The 25,839-nt window shown below is 40.1% G+C and overlaps 1 protein-coding gene across 5 annotated transcripts in view; it reads right to left on the bottom strand.

The window, feature by feature from the left end:
* GRM5 (glutamate metabotropic receptor 5) overlaps window positions 1-25,839 on the bottom strand; it is a 526,023-nt gene that overhangs the window by 37,460 nt on the left and 462,724 nt on the right. For all 5 annotated transcript variants that reach the window (XM_066248572.1, XM_066248563.1, XM_066248590.1 and 2 more), the window contains one exon: window positions 21,288-22,227. In XM_066248572.1, the coding sequence (XP_066104669.1) occupies window positions 21,288-22,227 (940 nt within the window). The remainder of the gene's footprint in view (window positions 1-21,287; window positions 22,228-25,839) is intronic.

The following is a 25,839-nucleotide window of genomic DNA, read 5'->3' as shown; positions in this document are numbered from 1 at the left end:
TGTTGATGTTGGAATTCAAAACTAGGTCCTTTTGATTATAAATAATACACTCAGACATATATTGTTCATCTTCTGATACTTAGCATACTGCTTGGTCTGTAGCTGACATTAAGAAACTACATTTCCTAGCTCTGAGCTCCTTGAGAATCTAAGAGCTGTCTTAGAATCTAATGCATATGACATAAAGAAAGAACACTCAATTAATGGTGAAGATAACATCAGTGTGTGACTAAGATGGAAAGATCTTAGGACTAAAATGGAAAATGTCATAGTTGAACTTGAACTTAACCAGAATGACAGGCAGAAGCCTGGTTCCTGAGCACAATCACTATCTGTTGAATGGATATGTGGTACCAACTACTAGTTAAGTGAAAAGGCATGGTGTTCTTTTTCTGTTACCTTCCTTCTTCACACAGACCTATTGGAAGTGAAGGGCTTAGTTTTCTCCTTCATCACTAGAGAGAGGGCAGGGCACAGAGAGGGGAGGAGGAGGAATACCACCAGCAGGGGCAAGCTCACTGCCTTGCCCATAATTGCCATGTCAGACACCACATCTGTAACCCAATGCCCAACTAGCAGCAGGACTGAAAGCTGCTAGTGCGCAATAAAGAGATGTGAATAAGAGAATGAATGAATCAGACAAAAATGAAAACATGGATTATTTCAGGAAAGACGTAGAGAAATCAGGGGAGAGGAAAAAAAAAAAAACCCACCACAACCAGAATAAAATACTATCATTTTATCCTTTTTTTTGAGATCTTTTCCCCCCTTTTATTTAATACTTCCTTTTTGCGCACCGGCAATGCCCCCTACAGAGACTTTAAATACCTACTATATATTTCTATTGAGACTGTTTACATCTCTGGCTCCACTGTGAGGAGAGTAGTTATATGGTGTATCCATCTTCATCTCTCTGGTGCCTAAAATATCATCTAGTCTAGCTCATAGCTGACAGCATGAATAATAGGTTTTCATGAAACAGTAACTATTTTTTATTATTGTTTGGGTACTAACCATTCACCAAGCAGAGAACCTTGCTGGTCTATAACTGACTTCTACCCAGCTCTCCTTTTTTAGCCCATTTATTTTTGTTGTCTTGAATACAGCTTAGATCTTTCTACCTCTTGTATAACTGACTTCCTTTAATTCACTAAACTTAATTTCAATTCCATTCTCCATAAAAGTGTATATTGCCCCCTTGTGTCTCCTTTAATGAAACTGTCTACTAACCCCGTGCTCCCTACAGTATTATCCCTGTCCTTTGAGGCTCTGCTGCCCTCTAGGGGGCCTTGCTCATCACATATGTCTCAGGTGAGACCAGTTTGCTCTGCACTTGGCGGCACAGGCTGGAGGCAGGGCTGCCAACCCCCAGGGCTCTTTTGCCTGCTCCCGTAGTCCCCAGTCTAGAATCGTGTGGCTACATATGTAGTAGGTTGTGAAATATGATACTGAGGGATAGCAAGCAAGGAGGATCTCAAGAACTGAAACCCATCACTAGTAGAGGCTCTAAAGGAGCTGCCACTGGTTTCAGTTCTCTTGGTACCAACTGAGTCCTTGGTTATGGGTGTCCCCCCCCCCCCGCATCTTGGTGGTTTGTATATTACATTAGTTTATTTTATGGAACCCAGTATCTACTAGTAAGAGTTCTACTTGATGAATGAACACTGACTTCCATTTTTGCTTGGCCCTTTGGGTGAGAAAAATACTTTGTCTAAGAGTTGGGCACTGAAACTAAAAAAAAAAAAAAAAAAAAAAAAAAAATAAGCCCAACTCAACAGCTGGTTTTGAAATCCAGGGATGAAGACTTTTAGTTCTATCTAATTTTACTTCTCTGTAATATTAGAACCATTGACCATTCCTATATTTTTGAATCATTCGTTTTTCTTTTGTGGTGTCACTTGTATTTGGGTCTTAGATGTATTTGATACTACTAACTTTTAAGACTTCTTGGTCTAGAGCTTAGACTTTCCTTTAGTTATTCAGTCCCTGGCTCTGTCCTTGGCTCTCCAAAACTGTACTATAAGGAACAAACTCTCTTGATCTTCAAGCTAGTTTTTCAGCTGCTTCTTGGACTTGTTCACTTATATGTCTCTTAGGCATCTTGAATTTAACAATTCCAAAAACAAACTCATCTTTCTTCAAACTTTTTCTCCTTTATCTTACCATCCCCTATCCCAAATTTCTTCTAATTTAGCCCTATTATCATCAAATATGAATGGCTCCCCCCCCACCCTTATTTTAATCTTAGACTGGGCTTCTCTGAGCAGCTAGGGTATAGTATTAACAGGTACAAAATTAATACTTGATTTTACCCTTTAAATCTCTCCTCCCCAAGGCTGAATTATACAAGTCTCAATCTTTTCATTTGCCTAGGGCTCATCTTTAATTTTCTCTTTCCTTTATATACACCATAATAATAATAATAAAGTCTTCCTTTCTGTGTTGTCATTATAATCTCTTTTCTAGATTGTCATAATGGATGTCTAATTTCTCCCTTCTCTTCTTTACATTCTATGTTTTATTCTATCTATCAAAACCAGACGGATGATTTAATGTAACTTCTCAAACCTTCCAAAGTTTCCCATCAAATTCAGTACAAAATACAAAACCTGTATGTCACTTCATCTGGTCCCCAAGTTCCTACCTACATTTCCCTCTCACCATTCTCTCCCTTTCCAGAGAAGCCCTTGTCACATGACTTTTGTTTTATCTTCAATGGGTTGACCTATATATCATCTATATCTATCTATATTATCCATATTTATATAAATATATGATGTATTATGTATTACTACTTTTGTTATAATGGCTTAGTTAACTTAATATGGTTTGGTTATATTATGACTAAATAAAATTTTCTTCATTTTAGAAACATGTTCCTATAAAAACTCTACAGCAGTCAAAACTAAGAAATAATATTTTCTATGTACGATAGAGAATTAATAGAACTTGAAGGACATTTAAAAATTTTCCTAGAGGCCCTGGCCGGTTGGTTCAGTGGTAGAGCATTGGCCTGGCGTGCAGGAGTCCCAGCCTCGATTCCCAGCCAGGGCACACAGGAGAAGCGCCCATCTGCTTCTCCATCCATCCCCCTCTCCTTCCTCTCTGTCTCTCTCTTCCTTTCCCGCAGCCAAGGCTCCATTGGAGCTAAGTTGGCCTGGGCGCTGAGGATGGCTCTGTGGCCTCTGCCTCAGGCACTAGAATGGCTCTGGTTGCAGCAGAGCAATGCCCCAGATGGGAAGAGCATCGCCCCCTGGTGGGTGTGCCAGGTGGATCCCGGTTGGGTGCATGCGGGAGTCTGTCTGACTGCCTCTCCGTTTCCAACTTCAGAAAAAAAAATACAAAAACAAATTTTCCTAGAGATAAGACATCTCCATTTAAGTTCATGGTAAAGTCATTAATATAAGATATATATGTTTAGAACTTTTGTGGACTAGGGTGAATAATGGCTTTATAAATGGTATGAGCTGGATTGGGTAAGATGAGTGGGAATACATTTCATTCCCAGTAAATACTTTGTAGAAGCCACAATGTACAGGAATGTTTGGGGTATATGGGTGAAGCAGCTTGATTTATACAGAAGATCAGAGCTCAGGAAGAACATGAGGTAAGTTTGAAAAGGTAAGAAAGATAAACTGAAGAGATTATGAAGAGCCTTGAACTGTCAGGGTGTTTTTCAACGTGTAGGACATGAGAAAGCACTGGCTATTTTTGAGTTGGTCAAAAGCATTGGGTTTAATCACTATAGTAGTAACTCAGATGTACAGAGGTAAGGTATTGGATCTATATAACAGCTGTGAAAATAAAAATGAGGATAAAATCCCCAAAATGTTTAAAAAAAACACCACAATTTGAAGTAGCATCTATTATCTCAAAAGCATGTAATATCTGATTTAATATGTTTAAGATGAGGACAAGGACAAATTAAGCATGACTAACATTTTGAGCGTGGGAAGTAGCATTACAGAAACAGGAACACAGAAATAAAGAAACCATTACAGGATAATTTATTTGATATAAGAGAGTGTTGAGGTTGAGATGATGCCTGGTGTGAAGACAGAGTTATCCAACTGTTAGAGTTCAAGGATGAATACTTGAGAACTGAAAGTGCAATGATGACTGTTTTTCTAGAAGAGACCACAAGGAGAAAGGAGCCAAGGGCCATGATTAACCTTAAGTAATTCTTACAGCATGGAGACAGGAGGTGACTCCAAGTAGCCTGCACTCTGTCCCTTTGTGTGTGCAGTTCTCTCTTGCTAGATAACTTGCTCTATTGTCTCTGGCCTAAAGCAACTCAAACACTCCAACATAGCTTTCTTTTCAATGCTACCTACTCTGTGAGTTTCTTTAGTAGAATACCGGTTGCAGAGTGGAAATTCTATAACTGAATCTCTTTTTCATACCAATGGGAAAGGAGTAATGGAAGATATACTAAGGCACAGTGCAAAGAGCACAATGAGAAGCCCAGCAGGCATGGGCTCATATCAACCCAATCACAAGCTAAGTGTATGGTCCTAGGAAGATTATTTCATCTCTCCGAGGCTCAGTTTTCTCATCTGTAAAAATTATTTTATCTTTACTTGGTAAGGTTGTACAAATTAAATAAACTTGAACTGTCAGGGTGTTTTTCAACGTGTAGGACATGAGAAAGCACTGGCTATTTTTGAGTTGGTCAAAAGCATTGGGTTTAATCACTATAGTAGTAACTCAGATGTACAGAGGTAAGGTATTGGATCTATATAACAGCTGTGAAAATAAAAATGAGGGTAAAATCCCCAAAATGTTTAAAAAAAACACCACAATTTGAAGTAGCATCTATTATCTCAAAAGCATGTAATATCTGATTTAATATGTTTAAGATGAGGACAAGGACATGTTGTCTGTAATAGTACAGAGCACACTGAAGGAGCTTGATAAATATCAGTTCTCTTTTTCCTGTCTGTGTTGGGGGAAATTGGAAGGGATGCCAAATGGGTGGCCAAATGATTCAGGAAAGGTAGAGCACTTATTTTAGCAAAGAAGCTGGAGAAAAGGATATTATCTTCACATTGGTTTTTTCTTTCTCAACAATTCCATCTTTACCAAGGGAATGAAGCTTGAGGGAAGGAAAAGAATTGTTAACTCACAAAATTTTGCCTGAGGCAAACATTTTTTCTGGTATGAAATGTTATATTCCAAAAGAGATATGACTTGCATGCCCCAGATATGGTGCAGCTAGGGCATTCTAAGAATGGCTAACACAAATACAAGGAACATTACTGGAAATACAGAATTTTGAAAGAAAAAAAAAAGCTTAGTTTATCCCTCCACCCAGACAATTTATATCAATTAATCAAAAACATTTTATCAAATTCAAGTAGTAACAAATGAGATCATTAACATCACATGCAAATTAAAATTCACTATAATCACAGCATTTAAGAATATCAATTTATTATACAAAGGGAGTGTTTTAGATGCAATTTATCAAATCATTCAGACATAGTCTTTTATAGCCCCCAAATATACTTCAATCATTGCAGAATCAAACCATTTAATTAATCATTTCAAAGCATTTCTCTTCTCCAAAATTAAATACCTGAAACATATCATTCATAACACGACAGCCTACCAGAGCTAAATCTTCTTAGCATTTGCTTTCTACATGCCCAATGAGAGGCAGATATATATGTTATTGGGAAGTGGTAGAGCAAGACTTGAAAAGTTGACTTATTCTCTTGGAAAATGAACTACTCTTGAGTGCTGAGTCACTAAGGGATGAGATAGGTCTTCACCAGAGACTAGAGAAGTGAATCTCTGCTGGTCAATCACTTTAAATATATTTACTGAAGAACTTGTTAAAACAGGCACTGTGTTAGTTGCTGGTAATCGGAACATAAAAGGCAATATCTACAAGAAAATTAAAGTTTATTCAGCAGGAAGAAAAATACATAAAGCAACAATATAATACAACTTGGGGATTTCTAATGAGGAGATCCAGAAAGGCTAATAGAAATGCAGTTTATAAAAGAGGAGTAATATTTCTGTTAGGAATTGAAGAGTAAGAAGGTGTTTTCTAGGTAATAGAAAGAGAGATAAAGGCAGGTATTAGTAGAGGCAGAAAGAACAGAATTTACGTAGGCAGGAGCATACCAAAGACATGCTGAGGCATGGTGCATTTAGGGAACTAGATGCTGTTTGGCACTGCTAGGATAGGTAATGTATTTGGAAGAGCACTGTGGTGGGAATGGTGGGGGATTGGTGTAGATGGGTTGCTGGAACTCAGGTTGAGAAAATTAAGTCTTTAAGGGACATATCTTTAAAGGCGTTGTGAGCCTTGTGAAAGAGTTTTCAATATTTGTATGGTAAGGTTTGTATACCTATTAATTTGAAGTTTGAGTGATGGGATTCACTTTGCATTGTAGGAAGATCATGCTGGCAGCTGTTGGTACAGGGTGATGCATCAGTAATAGAGATTTAGGTCAACATGTCAGAAGTTCAGTCAGCAGGTTATGGGGTCCTGGTCAATGACAATATCAGTGAGCAGGGGTCCCCAAACTTTTTACACAGGGGGCCAGTTCACCGTCCCTCAGACCATTGGAGGGCTAGACTATAAAAAAACTATGAACAAATCCCTATGCACACTGCACATATCTTATTTTAAAGTAAAAAAACAAAACAGGAACAAATACAATATTTAAAGTAAAGAACAAGTAAATTTAAACCAATAAACTGACCAGTATTTCAATGGGAACTACGGGCCTGCTTTTGGCTAATGAGATGGTCAATGTCCGGTTCCATATTTGTCACTGCTAGATGTAACAAGTGATGTGACGCGCTTCCGGAGCCGTGAGGCGTGCATCCCACGTCACTGGAAGTAGTACTGTATGTGAGCGATGCCATGCTTTGCGTCTCTCAATGACCACCAATGAAAGAGGTACCCCTTCCGGAAGTGCGGCAGGTGCCGGATAAATGGCCTCAGGGGGCCACATGTGGCCCGTGGGCTGTAGTTTGGGGACCCCTGATCAGCGAGAATGCAAAAGATAATGTAAAATAAGTAGAGAAAATGGTTCGTTAGATGCGAAGTGTCAAGGAAAATAAAGACTCAAGAATGACAGAAGATTGGGCAACTGGGTCGAAGGTGTAATTTTTATCTAGAGAAAAAATGTAAGAGTAAAAAGAGCCATCAGTGAGAATGTCTAGAGAAGTGATGGTGAAATAATTAAACTTCTTGGTCAAAACAATATTTCTCTCTAATGATCTATCTTATATGTTAAAAGTATCTGGGTGTGAAATACATTTAATTCTAAAATTAACTTAATATTTGCATGAAGTAAGTGCTTAAGAAATATCTGGTGAATTTTAACTGTACCTGACTATTTTTAAAAGACACCTTCCATCATCTGACACATTTTTAAATCAACAACTTTCAAAATAATCTTCATTAAAAAAAAGAAAATAGTAATAAATCAGAAATTCATAACTGAAAAGTGAAACCATGTACTTACTCTGAATCTGCATTTAGAAAAACACATCCTATTGCTTGCACCAATTTAGTTCCAGTCAGTGCTGTCTGCCTTATGCAGACATTACACCTATGATACTGAAATGTCTTTCTTGTGTATACTTGCTTTGATGATCAGACCAGATTGGCTTTGCATTTTAACTGGCTTATAACTCAGTACAGTACTCTCTAGACCAGTGGTCCCCAACCCCTGGGCCGTGGACCGGTACCAGTCCGTGGACCATTTGGTACGGGCCACAGAGAAAGAATAAATAACTTACATTATTTCCGTTTTATTTATATTTAAGTCTGAACAATGTTTTATTTTTAAAAAACGACCAGATTCCCTCTGTTACAGCTCTCTAAGACTCACTCTTGACGCTTGTCTCGGTCACGTGATACATTTATTCGTCCCACCCTAAAGGCCGGTTCGTGAAAATATTTTCTGACATTAAACCGATCTGTGGCCCAAAAAAGGTTGGGGACCACTGCTCTAGACCATAGCTTTAAGTCTCACAAAAAGGGAAGATGGGAAGGGATTAACAAAACAAAATGGGGCAAAGGATAAACATTTAATTTGTCAAGGAAGTTAAACAGGAGAATAACCACCCTAAATCAAATTATAGCGATGATGACACTTTCTCAAATGTCTTTCTCAAGCCTCATCTTTTGTTGATTTCTTCATACTCTTTAAGACCCTTTCAAATACAGACTTAGTGCTTTTCATTTCTGAGTGCTGAGGCTGTTGATTCTAGAGGTAAACTGTTTGGATTAGAATTCAATGTCCAACCCTTTCTAGCTATCTTTTCTTGGGCAATTTGCTTAACCTCACTGTCTCAATTCTGTCATTTTTCTACAGCTGGGGTTGTCTTAAGGATTCAATGAATGTTTATGAGGCACAGACAGGAGTGTTTGCCACATTATGAATGTTTGATAAAAGTTAACAATAGTCATCAACATCATCATTCTGATCATCCTCTTTCCACATCCTACACTCTACCTTCTCTTCTATAGTTTCTTCCTGTTTCAACTTTAGGCTGGAATGCCTAAAAGCTTGATTTTAAATCAAGGAATAATAACTGCCTGTGCCCACCTTGGTGTCCTTTCTCACCTGCCTCCCACCAGCAGACCCCAACTTCGTCTTACTTGCATTGAGCACTCAGCTAGAAAACGCTGCAGACGCTGACTCATTCATTGTCATCGAAGTAAAAGGCTTCCCTCCCCTTCATCCTGCTTTGTTCCCCTTCAGAAATGGTGTGACAAAACATGTGACAGGGCAGACTGGCTTCTCATTCAGATCAAGCTTTAGAGAAAGGCTTACATTTAGTAAATTTTAGGAATAAATTTCTTACATGCAATGGTTGAGTTCAAACCCCAGTTTAGCCACTCACCACTTCGGGCACCTATCATTATCTTTCTAATTTTTAGTGTCCTTATCAGCATAATGGACATAACAAACCTTCTTAGGGTTATTATAAGAAATGAATTGGATTAAATAAACAGTATGCATGGGCACATGGTGCTTCCCTAATATGTGGGAGCTCAAAATAATAGCTGGTTTAATTCCTGAAGAATAAACAGTGAAAACATGACCTGTCAAATTTGAAAGGCATTCCTTGTGTCAAAAGTGAGTGGTAGGAGACCATTAGGCAAGGCTCCTTTGTGGTGTGTGAGAACAATATGCTTCTTTTAAAAACCTAATTCCAGTGTTCTAGAAAATAATGCTGATTTTTATTTTCTAGCTTTTATATGTTACACTATTTTTATAAGTATGGAAATGTGATATCAGTGATGACGGGTAAACCTATAAGTTTGCATTAGGAATCTTCCTCAGTTGGTGAATCCGAGAATCAGCGTGCACTGTTAGCACTGTATCTGCAAAAGTTTGCCTCCGGCTGTTTGCAACAAGCTCTCCTCACTACAAGCTCTGCCACAGCAACAGGCAGTCTTCCATCACTGCTCCGCAAGCTGGGTGGATCTTGAGCCAAAATGTTCTCTCCCACTGGAGCTGCTCAGAGAACCCTGCCATCTAGTGGCCAGGAGAGGAACCTCGTCCCCCGACTGCTGGGGGTGGGGATGAGGACTGCGGTGGCAAGGAAAGAAGGAAGGGGAGAATCTGTAAACAGTTGACACAGAGCGCTTGGTACTTCATGAGCATCACCAAGGATGGTGAGAAATGCCCTGGAGTTTAAAGGCTGTCTGCTCCTTTCAGCTCACAACTTGCTCTGTCTGGCACTATTCTCCCTGGAGATGCAGTCAGTCACAAAGCGATGTCTGCACAGTGGAGACAATTAAACGAAAGCCTCTGGAAATGTCCAAGGAGAAATTAGATAACATGTGCTTTGATGCGGAGATTTGGGGTTTGAAGGTGAAAAAGACAGGCAGGACAGCGAAAGTCTGCCTCTGCTTAGTTCCAGTACCGCACATTAGCATTCCACTAATATGTCTGTGTAAGTTCTCACCGAAGTGAATTTGTTCAGTTTTCCTCAAGTATCATCAGACACTTCGTACACTCTTTGGATTAAAAAAGTCCTAGTTAGAATACTGTTGTGAGTGTATGTCAAAATCAATTTTTCCTTGTATTTTTATTAGTTAACCAATGAAAGAGAAAAGTGCTTGCTACTCCATTTCGGCTAGAACATTTGGTTCTCATTTTGCTGTCTTGGCAGGCACCGAGTCTGTGCACGGAGGAGAAAAGCCTACTTCTGCTCCGATCCATTCTTCTGCGATGGGCTGCGCACTTGGCTGTACCCGGTGGCTGGAAAGTCCCAGAGAGAAGTGTCCACAGTTCACTCTGAACTCAATTTCCTTCTTTTCCCTCAGATGCTCTTGCTGTGCCTTTTATTTTGCAATGTCATAATGTGTCTGCCTGAGTCAGAGCACACTGTCTGGCGGGCCTGACTCTCACCAGCAGGCCCTGCCCTTCTCAGCTTCTGACCAAGACACTGGTGGGATCCAGACTGAAGTGGACATAGGGGAAAGTTAAGATGGATGGTATAGGACAGCGGGACTCTTTCATCCTTTGAAGAGCACAAGTAGGAGGGCACACTTGGGCTCAGTCTCCTTTTTACCTTCTATACTATTATTATAAGAGCAATTACTGAGCCCCTGCTCAGGGCCATCCTAGAGATGAATAAGAAAATGTTTCTCCCCTCAGTGATCACTGGTGTGTGTGTGCACAGACGCACATGTACGTACGTTACATATGACTGGAGTATAATTATTGTAGAATGTCCTGGAACTTCATAGGAGTTTTGTGTAGAGAAGACCAAAATCTCTTGTCTCCCAGCCTGAGATAAAATGCCCTATGTCTTGCAGGGAGTGTTCTGGAAAAGATAGAATTATCCTATTTGAGCTCCAGATGGGCTGGAGAGCATTATTCCATAAGATGAAATGCTAATATGTAAAACATATAACACAGTGCCGCCCACAGAACCGGGACTTGCTTAACACATACTGATTGTAATGATCATTATCTTCCCCGGGAGCTCCATGAAGTTCACTAAGTATTTCTTTTCAGTTATTTGTTTTGGAAGAACAAGGCCAGTGACAAATCTAGGTCTGTTTACCGAGTCATGGTCTCTCTTTTTCTCTCCAACTAAAAAAGCCACATGAAGAACAAATTAGAGAAAATAATGTTATTGGTTTGTGGTTTTGGCTGTGTTGTTTTTAGTCGGCGGAGGGAGAGTCACGTTCTCTGGCAGCTCAGGCCATGTGGAGCATGCTGCATGATGCCAGAGAGCAAGGCCAGGCAGCAAGTGTGTGGACATGAGCAATGTAGGGGCTGTAGTGATGGTTTCCTGCAGCTCAGGCCATGTGGAGCATGCTGCATGATGCCAGAGAGCAAGGCCAGGCAGCAAGTCTGTGGACATGAGCAATGAAGGGGTTGTAGTGATGGTTTCCTGCACTTGCCTTTTCTCTCCCTTTTTTTTTTTTTTTTTTGGCTAACCATAGGTGGACAATGTGAGCACATACTTGTCTCATCAAAGAGAGCTTCATATTCTGTTATGTATAAAATTTACCACAGTGATTTGTTACAAAGTTTCTGAATATTAGGTAAAACGGAACCCTATGTTCTGGGCCAGGTCAAAAGTCTATTTTTATTTTCATAAAGGAATATAAATGCCTGGCAAAATCACCAGGGGAATAAGAAAAATAGCTGACACCTAAAACTTACCTTTAAACTCTGGGGAAAGCCTGACTTCTAAAAAAAGCATTTTAACAGAAACTTTTTAACTTCCTACCAAAAAGTATAATGGGAATTTGGGGCCCTGGCCAGTTGGATCAGTGGGTAGAGTGATGACCAGGTGTGTGGATGTCCTGGGTTAGTTTCCGGTCAGGGCACAAGAGAAGTGACCATCTGCTTCTCTCCCCCTTCTTCTCCCCCTTCTCCTCCCACAGCCAGTGGCCTGACTTTTTCTAGCGTTGGCATTAGGGCACTGAGGATAGCTCGGTGATTCGAGTATTAGCCTCAGGTGCTGAAGATAGCTCAGTTGGCCTGAGCATGTCAGCCTCAGAAGCTAAAAATAGCTGGGTACTACAGCATCAGCCCCAGATGGGGGTTGCCGGGTAGACCCTGGTCAGGGCACATGTGGGAGTCTGCCTCACTATCTGCCCCAATCTCACTTCAAAAGAAGAAAAAGAAAAGAAATTTGGAGGGCAGTGGGTCCCTAAGATATAGTTGATATACTAGAAATCAGGCCAGATGACCAAAGTAGAGTATTTTCGTTTTAATAGCTTTTCTGAAGAATGATAACATGGAACATCTTCATATTATGTCATCGGAGTATATTTTGGGCTCGACATGAACTGAGATGACTCCATGACTAGAAAAGCAGAAACTCCCAGTTCATGAATCTGGATTGTGAGACATATTTTGGTTATGCTCAAAGGACCCTGTGAATATCACACAGAGGGCAATGAATATTATTGTCCCCGTTTTCTAGAGTCTCTGAGAGTTAAGTGCTTTGCTTAGGGTCCTACCGTGTAAGTGGTGGAGCCAGAATTGAAATCCATGTCTTTGCTGATAAGGCTCATTCTACTTCTGCCTGTTTATAACATGAGAGGTACTGATAGGCTACCTTGTTCTATGATGTCACCTTGAATTATCTGTCTAGATAAAAGACGGTCAATATTTTATGTGGCAGAAATACATTCACAGTGATCTAGTTTATAAACAACAGCAACAAAATGGGATCCGTGGTTGAGAAAATCAATCCATCAGAAAGGCAATGTTAGAATGAAAAGAGCTTTGAAAACAAATAGACTTTTGTTTGAATCCCAAATTTTGGTTTTACTACTTATTAAATATTTACCCAATAAAGGGCTTTATTACATGTTTCAGTTATTATTTTCTCTTATCTGTGAATGGAGGTACTATTTCCTACTATTGAATATTGTGTGAAGATCCAATGATCTTATACATACACAGTGCAGTCTCTCTAATAAAGTAGTAGCGTAATAAGTGTGTATGGCATAATGGAGAAAGGAAGTCACAGTCATTATTGTAACACCAAAAATTAGTTTATCTAATCTCTAGCACAGAGAAAGTGTGAGGATCAGAGTTTTGGTTAGTGTGGGTGGGGAGGCATCAAGTTGGTGCTGGGAGCTGGCCATGAGTGTGAGGATACACCTTCACTATCAGTTTCTCCAGCCTGCTTCCTGTCACCTGCAGACACACATTTACATGCCGTATTTCCCTGCATGCACCATGTTGTTTTATGTCACTGGGCTCTTGTTTATGTTGTCCCCCAGGACACTATATTCCATGGTTTTCACCTGGCTCACTTCATCATCCATTGGGAATCAACCCAGAGGTCACCCTTCCAAGAAGCCTTCCCAGAACTTTCACATTGGAGAAAACACTATTTTTAACAACCTCTGACTTCCCGGTCCATTTTCTCCTTTACTAATGACTTGTGTGTGAGTTGGTCTCCACTACTCTGTGAGCTGCTCTTAAGGGTAGGGTTTGTGTTACATATGTCTCTATACTCCTAGAACTCAGCCCCATACCCAAGATATTGTGATTACTCTAGAAACTGGTTAGAATTAAAGTGGACAGGACCAAGGTGGGAAACATCAGAATTCCTTGTCTATTGTGTGAGCTTTTATATAAGATTAGCCTTACCCCCCCCAAAAAAGTAGAATTAGTCAAGAAAGTAATGTAAGTTCTTATAATTCTCAGTTATAATAAAATCATATTACTAGCTATAATAAATATAAGTAGTAAAAATGAGTTCATCAGATTTTTTTTCCACAAAAAAAATCTATACAGATATTTAAAAATCATCACTAAACAGAAAAAAAAATTCAGGCACTCCTTAAAGATCAAATTTTATACCAGAGGCTCCTGTGCATTTTATTCATGCAGCAAAAAAGTAAATCAAGTCGGGCTCAGCTGAAGGGATGACCGTATCAGGAAAGTACAGGGCAGTACAGATCTAGGGAGCAGTTTTCAGGGAAACTCCTGGAGGGGGGTAAGTCTCACTCCACACCCATTTAATCCTGGTCGATCTCTGTTCAGGCTACACTGTGTTAAGAGCTAGAATGGGGAACGCTGTTCAATGGTTATCTACGTGGGCTTTGAAGCCAACTGCCCTTTCTACTTGTTTTCTGCGTAGGCTTGCACAAGCAAATTAGAACCCCACACCTCAGTTTTCTCATATGTAAACTGAAGATTATTTTGAGGATTAAAAGAGTTAGCACATGAGGGACTTAAAGCGTGCCTGGCCTGATAGCAGGTGCTCAATAAATTTAATTATGTGCTATCTTCAGCTCTTGCATGTTCCCTGGCAAATGCCAGTGTAGCTCAAACATCATTCATTGTCCATCCATTCACTTAGCAAACATGTGCCTGGCACTGTGCTGCGAGCCAGTGGCACAGAAAATGAGACATGGTCCCTGTTCTTCGTAGGTGTACAGTACAGTGTGTGTGTGTGTGTGTGTGTGTGTGTGCATGTGTGCGAGCACATGTGCTAGGGAGTCTTCCAATTAAACAGGTAATTATAACACAGGATGATATGCTCCATAGAGACAAGCACAGGACTCTGGTTCATAATGAGGGAGTCTGAGAAGGTCTGGACGGGCTTTCCAGGAGAAGTGATATTGAAGATGACTATGAGTTGGCCAAGTGAGACTAGAGGGTGGACGGAGGAGGTGTATTTTATGCCAAGTCAGATGCCTCAATAGAGACCCGAAACCAAGAAAACTGTGAGTAGGTCAATATGCAAAGTCATGTAGGAAGTGACCAGACGCCAGTCTGGCCTGGAGAGAAGGATTCATACCACCAGGGGCCTTTCCTGCCAGGCAGAGAAAGTTCGGCTCTGTCCTAGCCTAGCCAGTGGAGAACCCTGAAGATGTCTAAGCAGGAATTAACATGTTTAAACAGTTTCTCTAGTTTGAAATGATTCCTTTGGAAGATTTTTCTAATTCCCCACATGTGGAATGTACTGATTCTGTCTTTGGGCCCCTCTGTTCCCTTGTAGATTCCTACCATGGTACTGCATTACTTTATATGTTTCCAATTCTTTGTCAGGAAACTAAGAGGTCCTCAAAGACCATTCTTCTGTTATCTCTGCATTCCCATAATCTGTAACAGTGCTTGGCACAGAGCAGGCACTCAATGGAAAGTAGATCAAAAGAAAATCTTAGTTTTGGGGGGGAAAAGCATTTCTTCTTATATTTTTAGAGCAAAGCATTGTCAGATAAAATCTGGGCCATCCAGTCAACAAAGCAAGAGGTCTTCTCACTGTGATGGCGGCGTGATCCCTAAGAGTAGCTGCCACCAGATTCACAATCTACCACTGAGCACTGCGGCATGCCAGGAACTGTGCTAGGCACCAGGGGAGATACCAGTATTTTTAAGATAGCATCAGACAGTTATGAAAATATTGCTCATATATACAAAACTACTTCTACATCCCAAGGGAATGTGTACCTGGAAATGCTCAGTTCTCAGTAAATGTTTGTGAACAAATAATAAATGAAGATGTGAGAAATGTGTGCTAAATGCCTGGCATCCATAATACATGTCCTGAGTCCCGGTGAGGGCAAGTCTGGGAGATGGCTTAATCTGATAGGGTCTCATGGAGGAACCTGGGCCTTGGACATCATCAAGAACCTGGAGAGACAGCAGGAAGAAGCAGAGGATCTTGAGGGGGAAGAAAGAGCATGAACATCACTTCTCATAGACTAATAACCCCTTAATGAAATCTAAGCAATTGGAAATCATCAAAGCTCTGATAATAGTTGGGTTATATTGGAATTCACACAAGAGAACCAATTTTCCAGGCAAATTGTAATTTGGGCAATGGATGTAAAAGGACTAGCAGTTGCTAGAGCAGACAGCCTAAGTGGGCCCTCATGACAATGTTAATTAAAGCAAAGTTAATTAGTTAATTAAAACAAAAGTGGCAAATGGTAGTTTCTAAAATTAAGGTGGAGGCAGCGCTAATGTTCCTGCCAGTAGAATTCCCAGGGAGGGTTTTACCTTCTGAGAAAATTTCTGATGGTGAGCCTCTGTCGTTCATTTAGCCACGAAAGACCCACTGCATCTGAGAACCTCAGCCTGGAAATGCTAACTCTAGTAGAGCCAAACTTTAGACTCATCAAATTCAATGCTTTATTTAGGTCAGAACTGGTTTTGTGTTTGTCAGTTTGCAGCTAAAGTGAAGGCCTCAAACGGAAGCACAGCATTATCCACTTGACAATGATTTGAGGCTGTAGCATGTGTGCTGGAAATTAGTGTCTGGAACCAAAGTGTTAATCACAGGGGTCTCTATACATAGATGACATAGATAGTATATATACATAGTGAATTACTCCCTTTTAAATAAAAGTCTCCCTTTGCTATTTCAGTGAATTGAATGGCTGACATGACTGACTCCGGGCACATATTTTTGTGTGTGTTCTACGGTGAGCCTATTTAACCTCACAGTAAGCTGCTAGGTCTGTTAGAATTTTCTCTATTCTTTCCTTAGGTGTTCAGAAAACAGAAGTGATCTCTGTGACCGGAGGTAGAAATTGGCTCTTTCTTCTACCCTTCCCGCTGAAGACAGGATTTACTCTTTAGCAACAGAAACATGTTTTCTGGTTTGGTTCTGATGATTTTTTCCCCAAGTGAGTCCCCTTAGTCATATCAATTCTTTAGAGTGTTAACACAGTTACTTGGAAAAATAGTCCTGTGTTCAAAAGCTTGGCTAAAGACTGAACAAAATTAATAAAAGGGCAATTGGTTTTTACACTGTAAGACTTCTCAGTGTTTATTTCCAGTAAAAGGAAAGAGTAGTCAGAGTTTTTTTTGTTTTTTTTTCCAAACTTGTTTGTCCAAATAACATTTTTTTTCCATGGAGCAGTTTGTGAGACTGGCTTTCCAAAGAGTACAGTCTGGGAAATCTTCAGCTCAAATGCCAAAAAGCTGAGGCCTGATATATAGAGTGCTTTGTAACTGACTAGTCCGGGGGCAAGTCTTCTAACCATGCCGGACCTCAAATTCCTCTTCTGAAAACTGGGAATAATTATTGCTTCTACTTTCAAAACGTTGTGGCCATGAGGCAACTCAATTACTACTCCCACTATTGCTACCAGACACTGCCCCTTTTCGTGGTAGACACCATTTATTGGTTTCTCCAGCAGCATGTGACCCCACTTCCTTCTCCCTTTTAGTTTCTGTTAATGGGGGATGTAAAACCTGACCACACATTTTCTTATAGTCCTGCAGCTAGGGATAGCTAGCTATACGAGATGCTGTTGTCCATGAAATACAGAGGCCGTGTTTATGGGATTCTGAGAAGACTTTTGTTTTCCCTAATAAGAGGTTGCAATGCATGGAGCCAGTACAGCCATCAGGCAGCCATTAGAGAAAAGTACACAGAATAGCAGAGAGGTTAGGTCTGGAATCACTGAGCCTTGAAGAAATACCAGGAGCCATTTACCTGCATATTTCTTGCAATATGAGGAAAATGAACCTAAAATCACGTAGGCCTCTGAAAATCTAGTTTAGTCTTTCTTGTAGCTGAATATATTTCTAAAAAGTTTTATCTACCATCCATTGAGTACTTTCTATGTGCCGATACTTAGAATTGAATACATATCACTTCATTTTCTCCTCACAACAGGATTATCAACCATTTACAGTGGAAAAAATGAACTGAAGTGCATTGTTCAAATTCACACAGCACCTTAGATCCCACGCTATTGGCTCATTGGCATATTACAGAATTCTAGTCAGAAAAGCATAACTAATGGGAGTAGTTTAGAATAAAATATGAAACTATTACAAGCACACAGGTTCACTTGTTTGCCATTATTTGAGTGCCAATGTGTCAGGCAATGTAATACACACTGCCTTTATAAAACTAAGCTAAACAGGGAGGTAAATTCATGCATAACCAGTTATATTCTACAATGCAATAAATACTATATTAGTATTCTGAATTTTTTTTTTACAGAGACAGAGTCAGAGAGAGGGATAGATAGGGACAGACAGACAGGGACAAAGAGAGATGAGAAGCATCAATTATCAGTTTTTTGTTGTGGCACCTTAGTTGTTCATTGATTGCTTTCTCATATGTGCCTTGACCGTGGGGCTGCAGCAGACCAAGTAACCTCTTGCTCAAGCCAGCAACCTTGGGTCCAAGCTGGTGAGCTTTGCTCAAACTAGATGAGCCCACGCTCAAGCTGGTGACCTCGGGGTCTCGAACCTGGGTCCTCTGCATCTCAGTCCAATGCTCTATCCACTGTGCCACCACCTGGTCAGGCTGAATATTTTGGTTTTGGATCACAAAGAAGGAATACTTAATTTGAGAGCTTATGGGAGGCATAAAGGCAAGGAATTTTAGTTTGGATCTAATTTATTTCTTACGATTGTAGCTTAAAAGAGGAAGCAGGTATAGTGTGTACGTGATTCAAGGGTACTATAGTTTTCTCTGGCCTGAATATCCTGTTTAATGACAAAACCAAACTCTATATATAATTTTATGATAGCCTGCTTCAGATATGAGCACATGATCATCTACAGACAGGGATTTATCATGACCGCATACAGAAAACCCAACAAGTGCCAAAGGTCTCTCCTTACTGTCACTGATTATCTAATACCCAAATTTATTAACTGTAAAATCTAGTTATCAAGAAGTACATGGCCCTATAGGGAAAATAAGTTAAAATATTTCCCCAAATCCTGAGCATTCCTGTTTTCTATTGGCACTATCAGTAAATTTTGTTTTTCAAATTGGTCTTTTCCATACTAAAGTACAAATGACATAGTTGAAAATAGTAACCTACTCTTACTAGAGGAACATTAGAATTATAGCAAAACATGAAATCAATGGATGGGATTAATGGCCTGATTCTTTGGCAGAAACTGATGTCCACAGGAGTGCAGGGGATATTTGTTACACAGGGCACTGCAGGTTTGATCTTATGAAAGTAGAACCACTAGAGGGTAGTGGTATGCACACTTGAAGACAAGGGAAAAATCCCTACCACATCACTACCTTCCCAAATCCATTCGTTCAACAAACATACCAACAAATGATTACAGATTGTCTTCTGCATGCCAAGTACCTTCTCTGTACTTCCACACACTGAAGGCACAGTAACAAGCAAGGTAGATAAGGCCTTCACTCCCAAGGAGTTTACCCTACTTAAACTCGGACAACAGGTGTCCTTTACAGTTAGTCAGAAATTTAGCTAATGTAAAGATAGAGCTGCCCTGGAAAGTCCAGTCTGTATAATCAATGTGTCTATAAATCTGTACTACTTTTATTATGCTCTCTGTTATTAAGATCATCCTGGTTGCACACTTGACAGAGATTTTCAAATGTGGAAAAAACTGACCATTGTCAACAATAATAGCACACACAAAAACAGTACTCATTTTCTGGCGTACACTTTATACATATTAACTCATTTAGTCTCAAACCACTAGAAGAAGTATGTATTGAACCATCTCCATTCGTCAGAGGATGAAACTGAATCATAGGGAGGTTAAGTGATTTGCCTACAGTTAGGCTGAACAGCTATAGTAAGGGATGCTGCCAAGATTCAATCCCATTGCTGTCTAGTTCTGGACCTGCTATACTTTCAATAGAGTAGCTACTGTGTATCTGGACTTTACACATATGATTCCTTTCTCTATTTATAATTTTATGAAGGAAGTGATACAATCTCATCTTGGAAGATGAAAAAATTAAGGCTCAGAAAGAAGAAACGGCAGTGTTCAAACTCGGAAGAACCTGGCTACAAAGCCAGTGCTCTTCACTGTTGCTCCACGCTGTCCCTCGAGGAGCCTGCCCTAGCGTGTTTCAGGGGTGCTGATGCACAGACTGACAATTCTATTCCTTTAGCAGCTTGTTTGTTTTATCTATCAGGATGCCAAGGAAGATTTTATTTACAGAAAGAGTTTAGAGAAAGGCTGATAAAGTAAGTTTGAAAAAATAAATTTTCTTAGACAAATAAAAGGCTGATCTAGCAGAAGTTTCTGAAAAAAAAAAGTTTTCAAGAGGAGTCAGGAAGGCAGATGGAAAACATGCCAGCAGGTTTGAGATATGGAAGACCTTCTGTGTATAGAACATGATGCCTCCAGGATTTATTGAAGAAATAGAAGACACAGTTTTCCCCGAGGTTTAAAATTTAGTTGACTACCTTGCACAAGATGCATAAAAAGAGATGAGAGGCATACAGAAATTAGAAAAGAACTGAAAGAGGCAAGGATACATGTTAATAATGCAAATGAATTGGGCCATGTGAATAACTAAACACCTCAGCAGCCACAGTATCTTTACCATCACCACAATTCAGCCTTTGAGTAATTAGGGCCAATAGAAAATAGAACTTTTTATGTAGGCCAAATGATGTAGAAGAGAATTATTTAAGCAATATTATTTAACTATTTATCTTTCATTATTTATCTAGATTTTAGGAAAATTGTCAAATCTCTGTAGAGTTAACAGATGATGCCCCATCTAGCTCTTTTGATATTTATTTATTTATTTTCAGAGACAGAGTCAGAGAGAGGGATAAAGGGATAGATAGGAACAGACAGACAGGAACAGAGAGAGATGAGAAGCATCAATCATCAGTTTTTCGTTGTGACACCTTAGTTGTTCATTGATTGCTTTCTCATATGTACCTTGACTGTGTGCCTTCAGCAGACCGAGTAACCCCTTGCTCGAGCCAGTGACCTTGGGTCCAAGCTGGTGAGCTTTGTTCAAACCAGATGAGCCCACGCTCAAACTGGTGACCTTGGGATCTTGAACCTGGGTCTTCTGCATCCCAGTCCGACGCTCTATTCACTGTGCCACTGCCTGGTCAGGCAATATTTATTTCTTAAAAAGAGGAGATCCTTATTCACAATTCAACAACCTATGTAGCCTTCTAACACTTCAAGTTTGTTCCCAAGCCACAGATAGGATGATATTATTGTATTCTGAAATATATTAGGGGGCATTTATCACATAGGTAGTCCCTCACATGGGGGGATCATTTAGTGTTGATAAGATTCTTTTCAGATGGCAACTGCTCAGAACTCATGCCTGAATATGGTAGGGTGGGATGGGACTATGGGCAACAGAGAAAGTGGGAGTCTGGCTGGTTGTTTAGAAAGATTAGATTTAAAGCTACTTGGTCTTTTGTCTCTTTCATCTACCTAGACATTTCTCAAAGAGTTCAAGATGCCCATTGTCCTAAGCCCCTTTCCCAGTTCCCTGCCTAGTTTCTCCCACTCGGATATTTTCCATTTAAAGGTAATGCCAGTGCTTCAGCAATAGGGGCTAGGGCCCCACAGTGTCCCCACAACTTTTACCTTAGGGTTTCCCCTGAGGAGCCTCTTCTCTTCCACAGGTTGACTAGGCTGCTGGATCTGCTGGCGGCGGAGGATGACTTGCCATCTCCCACGTGCATGCGCACCACGGTGGATGTGGTGAAGGCGCTGCGCACGTTTCTCTCCGGCTTGGCCAGGATGATGTACACCTTGGGTACAAACATGCAACCTAGCGCCACTGTGGCGCTGAGGCTGACAGAGAAACACATCGTAATGATTTTGTAGTTGCTGCCAAAGTAGATGGGCACAAAGGCCAGCCATATAATACAGGTAGTGTACATCGTGAAGGCGATATACTTGGCCTCATTGAAGTTAGCGGGAACATTTCTTGTCTTGAAAGCATAGAAGGTACAGCTTAAAATCAGCAACCCATTGTATCCCAGAGGAGTGACAACTCCTAGGTTGGTGGTATTACAAATCAGGTAGACTTCCCGAATGCTTGGGTAGTCGTGCATTATATCAGGAGGTTCCATTATAAAGAGGGCGACAATGATGCCCAGCTGGATGCAGATGAGGATGAAAGCAATCACTAGCTGGGCACAGGCACTCATGAATCGAGGCTTTTTGGTACAGATCTTCTTCTTGCTGCCAGCCAGGATCCTTGCAATACGGTTGGTCTTGGTCACAAGGGCTGAGTAGCTCATGGCTGGGGACAGACCAATGCCGATTCTCTGAAGGTAGCAATAAATCTGTTTGGGCTTTGCAATGAGGCAGAAAGTACATAAGTAGCCCAGACAGATGCCCGCAAGGATAATGTAACAGAGTTCCCTGCTGGAGGACTTGACCACGGGAGTGTCGCGGTAAATGATGAAGACTGCGGTCACAAATAAGGTGGCCAGCAAGCCAAGGCAGGCAAACACCACAGCTGCAATGGGCTCAGGGTCACCCCAGCGAAGGTACTGGACTGGGATCAAATCACAACCTGTGGAGACACATACACATATTGAAATAGAAGGAAGAAACATTGACTTGGGCCAGTTGTGGCTAAGTTATAAGCAGCTGCTCATGACCCTTTCACTTTCTCTCTAATGTACCTTTCCAGTCTCAGGATCCCATACTACTCATTTCATACAGTCATTAATAAAATATTTATCTTTATATTATTAATACAAATTCTGTAATAGGAGCTGTTCGATGTTCTGAAAACAAAATGATGAAGAACATGAACATTTTTCCTGCCTTCATAAAAAAAGTAATTGTGCTTAGGGCCACAAAGAAGTATAGTATGGATCCTGACTCAGTGTATGGGAGCGAGCAATGAAGGCTTCCTTCAACAGGATTAGCACATGGAAGTATTGTTTCGGCTGATTTTGGAAATTGGGTAGGTTTGGCAAATAGAGTACATGTAAGGAAAGGGCTATGAGGCATTGGAAGCAGGAAAGGAGGCCACTGTACAATAGTGTGATGATGAGTGGCCTGAGACAAGGCTGTGAGGTGGGCGGGAGGGGATCTTGCAGGGCAGAGTCCTAGAGCAATGGGAAGTCATTGGAGGGATCTGTGTAAAGCAAATGACATGATCAGATTTGTATGAGTGTTTTAAACATTCCTTTGTGGATTTTGGAAGTGATAAAGGAATAGACAGATTTGAATTATTTGACAGAGTGTCTAAATGGATATGGGGATGTATGAGAAGTAAAGTTATCCAGGATGACTAACATTGGATTAATCTATGCTGCCCTTGAATCTACAGTATAGAAAAGTAATGATTTTTAGAAAATAATATGATTCTATACTATTTTCTAGAGAAAATAGTGGTTAAGAAAAGGATGGGGTAGTAAGAAAAACTGACCCCAAAGGCAAACAGTTGATTTATATGGCAAGTGTCAACACTCCCCAGGTTTTCTCTACTCATGGTTTACAGGCTTTTTTTTTTAATGTCACTTTATTATACAGCAGAAAAAAGTGACAAAATTTGGCATCATTTGTGTTACACACCTACTTTTTAAATTGCTTTGGTACAGTAGTTCTCAAACTTGGCTGCACAATGGAATCACCTAGAGAGATTTTTAAAAAACACTGTGGCCTGGGTCTCACTGACAAGGTTTCACACTTAAATGGCCTGAGCATCAGGAATTTTAAAAAGCACTTGAAGTGCTTCTAAATGTGCAGCTGCAGTTGAAAAGCTCTGCTCTAGAAAGAGCATTCCTGTCAATTTGATTTTAAAAAATAGAATTGAGATAGCTTTATTGTGAACAGAAATGGAGTTAAATAATCTGGAGCACTGCACATTTGAGGGATGGGTCAGAGATTATAAATTATTTGCAAATATCTCCTCTCTCCTTTAGCCTCAGCATCAGTTCACCAGTTTCATTTGAGGTGGTAAGAGATGCAGCTAAAACAGTACATTTTCCAGCAGGCTTTGCAGTCAGATTTGCCATGTGACTGACTAGGTTTTGGCCAATAAGAGATATGTAAGCAGAAAACTCTTTAAAGGAAAATGACTCATTTTGGAGAGACCCCTTTTGCCCTTCCCTGCCTTTCCTTCTACTGCCTGGAATAGAAACATGTTGGCTACAGCTCGAGCAGTTATCCTGGAATATAAAAGTAACTTTAAGGACAGAAAGTATGTTCTGGGTTTTGGAAGAGAAAATAGACCGCCAATATCTTGTTAACCATAAGTACCACTGACTAGTTCCAGAATATGTACATTATATTTACCCTGTTTAAACTACTATTCTTTTTACTGATATATACAGCCAAACCAAATTCTAATTGATATAGGTATAAGGTTTTCCTATTAACTTCTCTTATCTCATGATCAAGTGTGCCACAGTGGGTGGGTATGGGTATCAACCATTACTGGGAGGCAAGGGACATAGCCACAAGTAAAGATTGCAAAGAACTATGTGGGTTTTGCAAAAATACTTCTAAGGGCAGCTCTGTTGAATAAAGGAAAGTAAACATTCTTCTTTCTGTTATTTTTGCCTTGCCAGACTTTTTCTTCAAGATCTCAGGTAGCATTGCCATCATGAACCACATTATCTCATGACCAGGACTAGAGGCGGGAGAAGATAGTTTGGAAAGGCAAGACAAGATGGCAGGTGAAGACTAGAAGCAAATAAACTGATCACAAGAGGAAAATCAAGGGATGATAGGGAAAAATCTAAAAGTCTCTGTACTGAAGAGAACATCAGCTGGTAAAGACATATTAGAGCTAGGATGAAAAGACATTATGAAGTAGACAGGAGAATCAGGAGAGAGGCTTCTAACCAACTTGATGGCAATGCTATTAACTAAGATAAGAACTCTAGGAAATAAATGGTCACATTTGATGGGAATATCTAGTTCTAGTTTGGAGGTGAAGTGTTTGAATTATCTATGACCTACTGGGAAGATGAAAACAGACACTTAGAAGAGAGGACAGGTGGAAGTTAAAACCTGTTTCCAGGAGAAAGTAGGAGACACGGACACCAAAGCCATCAATGAGAAAAGTCATAGATGCCAATGAGAGCAGAGCCTAGAGGTCTGGTGTAATATCAACATTAGGGAATGGCAATGAAGAGGATATGTCAGAGAAGTCATAAGATAGATCAGATAGAAGGAAGTGTGGCAAAAGCCAAAGGAAAGTAATTAATTGTATGGTCCAATGTATCCTCCTCTAAAAATATTATTATAGTTTTTCTTTTTCTTAAATCCTTACCCAAAGAGCTTGCACAAAGCTTTGAGCTCCAGGTCTACCACTATCTAATCTGGTGGTGGTATATCATTCTCTTATTTTTTCTCCCCTACCTCCAATATTGTTAGGTCTATTTATTTTATTTTATTTTATCATTATTATTTTTAGGTGAGAAGAGGGGAGATAAAAAGACAAACTCCCACATGCATCCTGACTGGGATCTGCCCAGCAACCCTATCTGGGGTGGATCCTTGAGTACTGAGCTATTTTTAGTGCCTGAGGCTGATGTACTTGAACCAATAGAGCAATCAATGCCTGGAGCCATGCTTGAACCAATTGAGTCACTGGCTGTGGAAGGGTAAAAGGGAGAGAAGGGAGAGAAGGAGGAAAAGAGAAGCAGATGGTTGTTTATCCTGAGTTCCCTGACCAGGAATTGAACCTGGGATGCCCATATGCTGGATGAACACTCTATTCCCTGAACCACCAGCCAAAGCCTAGATCTATTTATTTTGAACAAGGCATGGCATCCTTCCATTGCTGTATTCCTATCATGGAACATATTCTACCAACTCTCAGAATCTTGAAATAATGCTAATATTAAATTATAAATTTAATTTTTCATTGATTACTACCTCTACTATATACATTGGTTTACAAATACCTGAATGCCTAGTATTTTTCCTAATTCTCTTCATTATTTTCTTCTGTGAATTACTGGGCAATTAATGGTTTTCTGTTTTATCCCTATTTCATTCATAGTATAATGGTAAGTTACTGAAAGTACTCTTAATGTGCTGGGAAATTACTATATATCAGAAGGTATGTAGAGGTTAACTAAGAATCTACAGTGCATATATTTTATAGTTTTATTGTAAGTTTAATCAACTTAGCATATTTTAGGTTAAAGAATCTTGATTA

The sequence above is a fragment of the Saccopteryx bilineata genome, chromosome 1 (assembly GCF_036850765.1).
Source record: "Saccopteryx bilineata isolate mSacBil1 chromosome 1, mSacBil1_pri_phased_curated, whole genome shotgun sequence".
Lineage (NCBI taxonomy): Eukaryota > Metazoa > Chordata > Mammalia > Chiroptera > Emballonuridae > Saccopteryx > Saccopteryx bilineata.
Note: the sequence above shows the minus strand (reverse complement) of the source record. Positions and strands in the feature narration are given on the sequence as shown.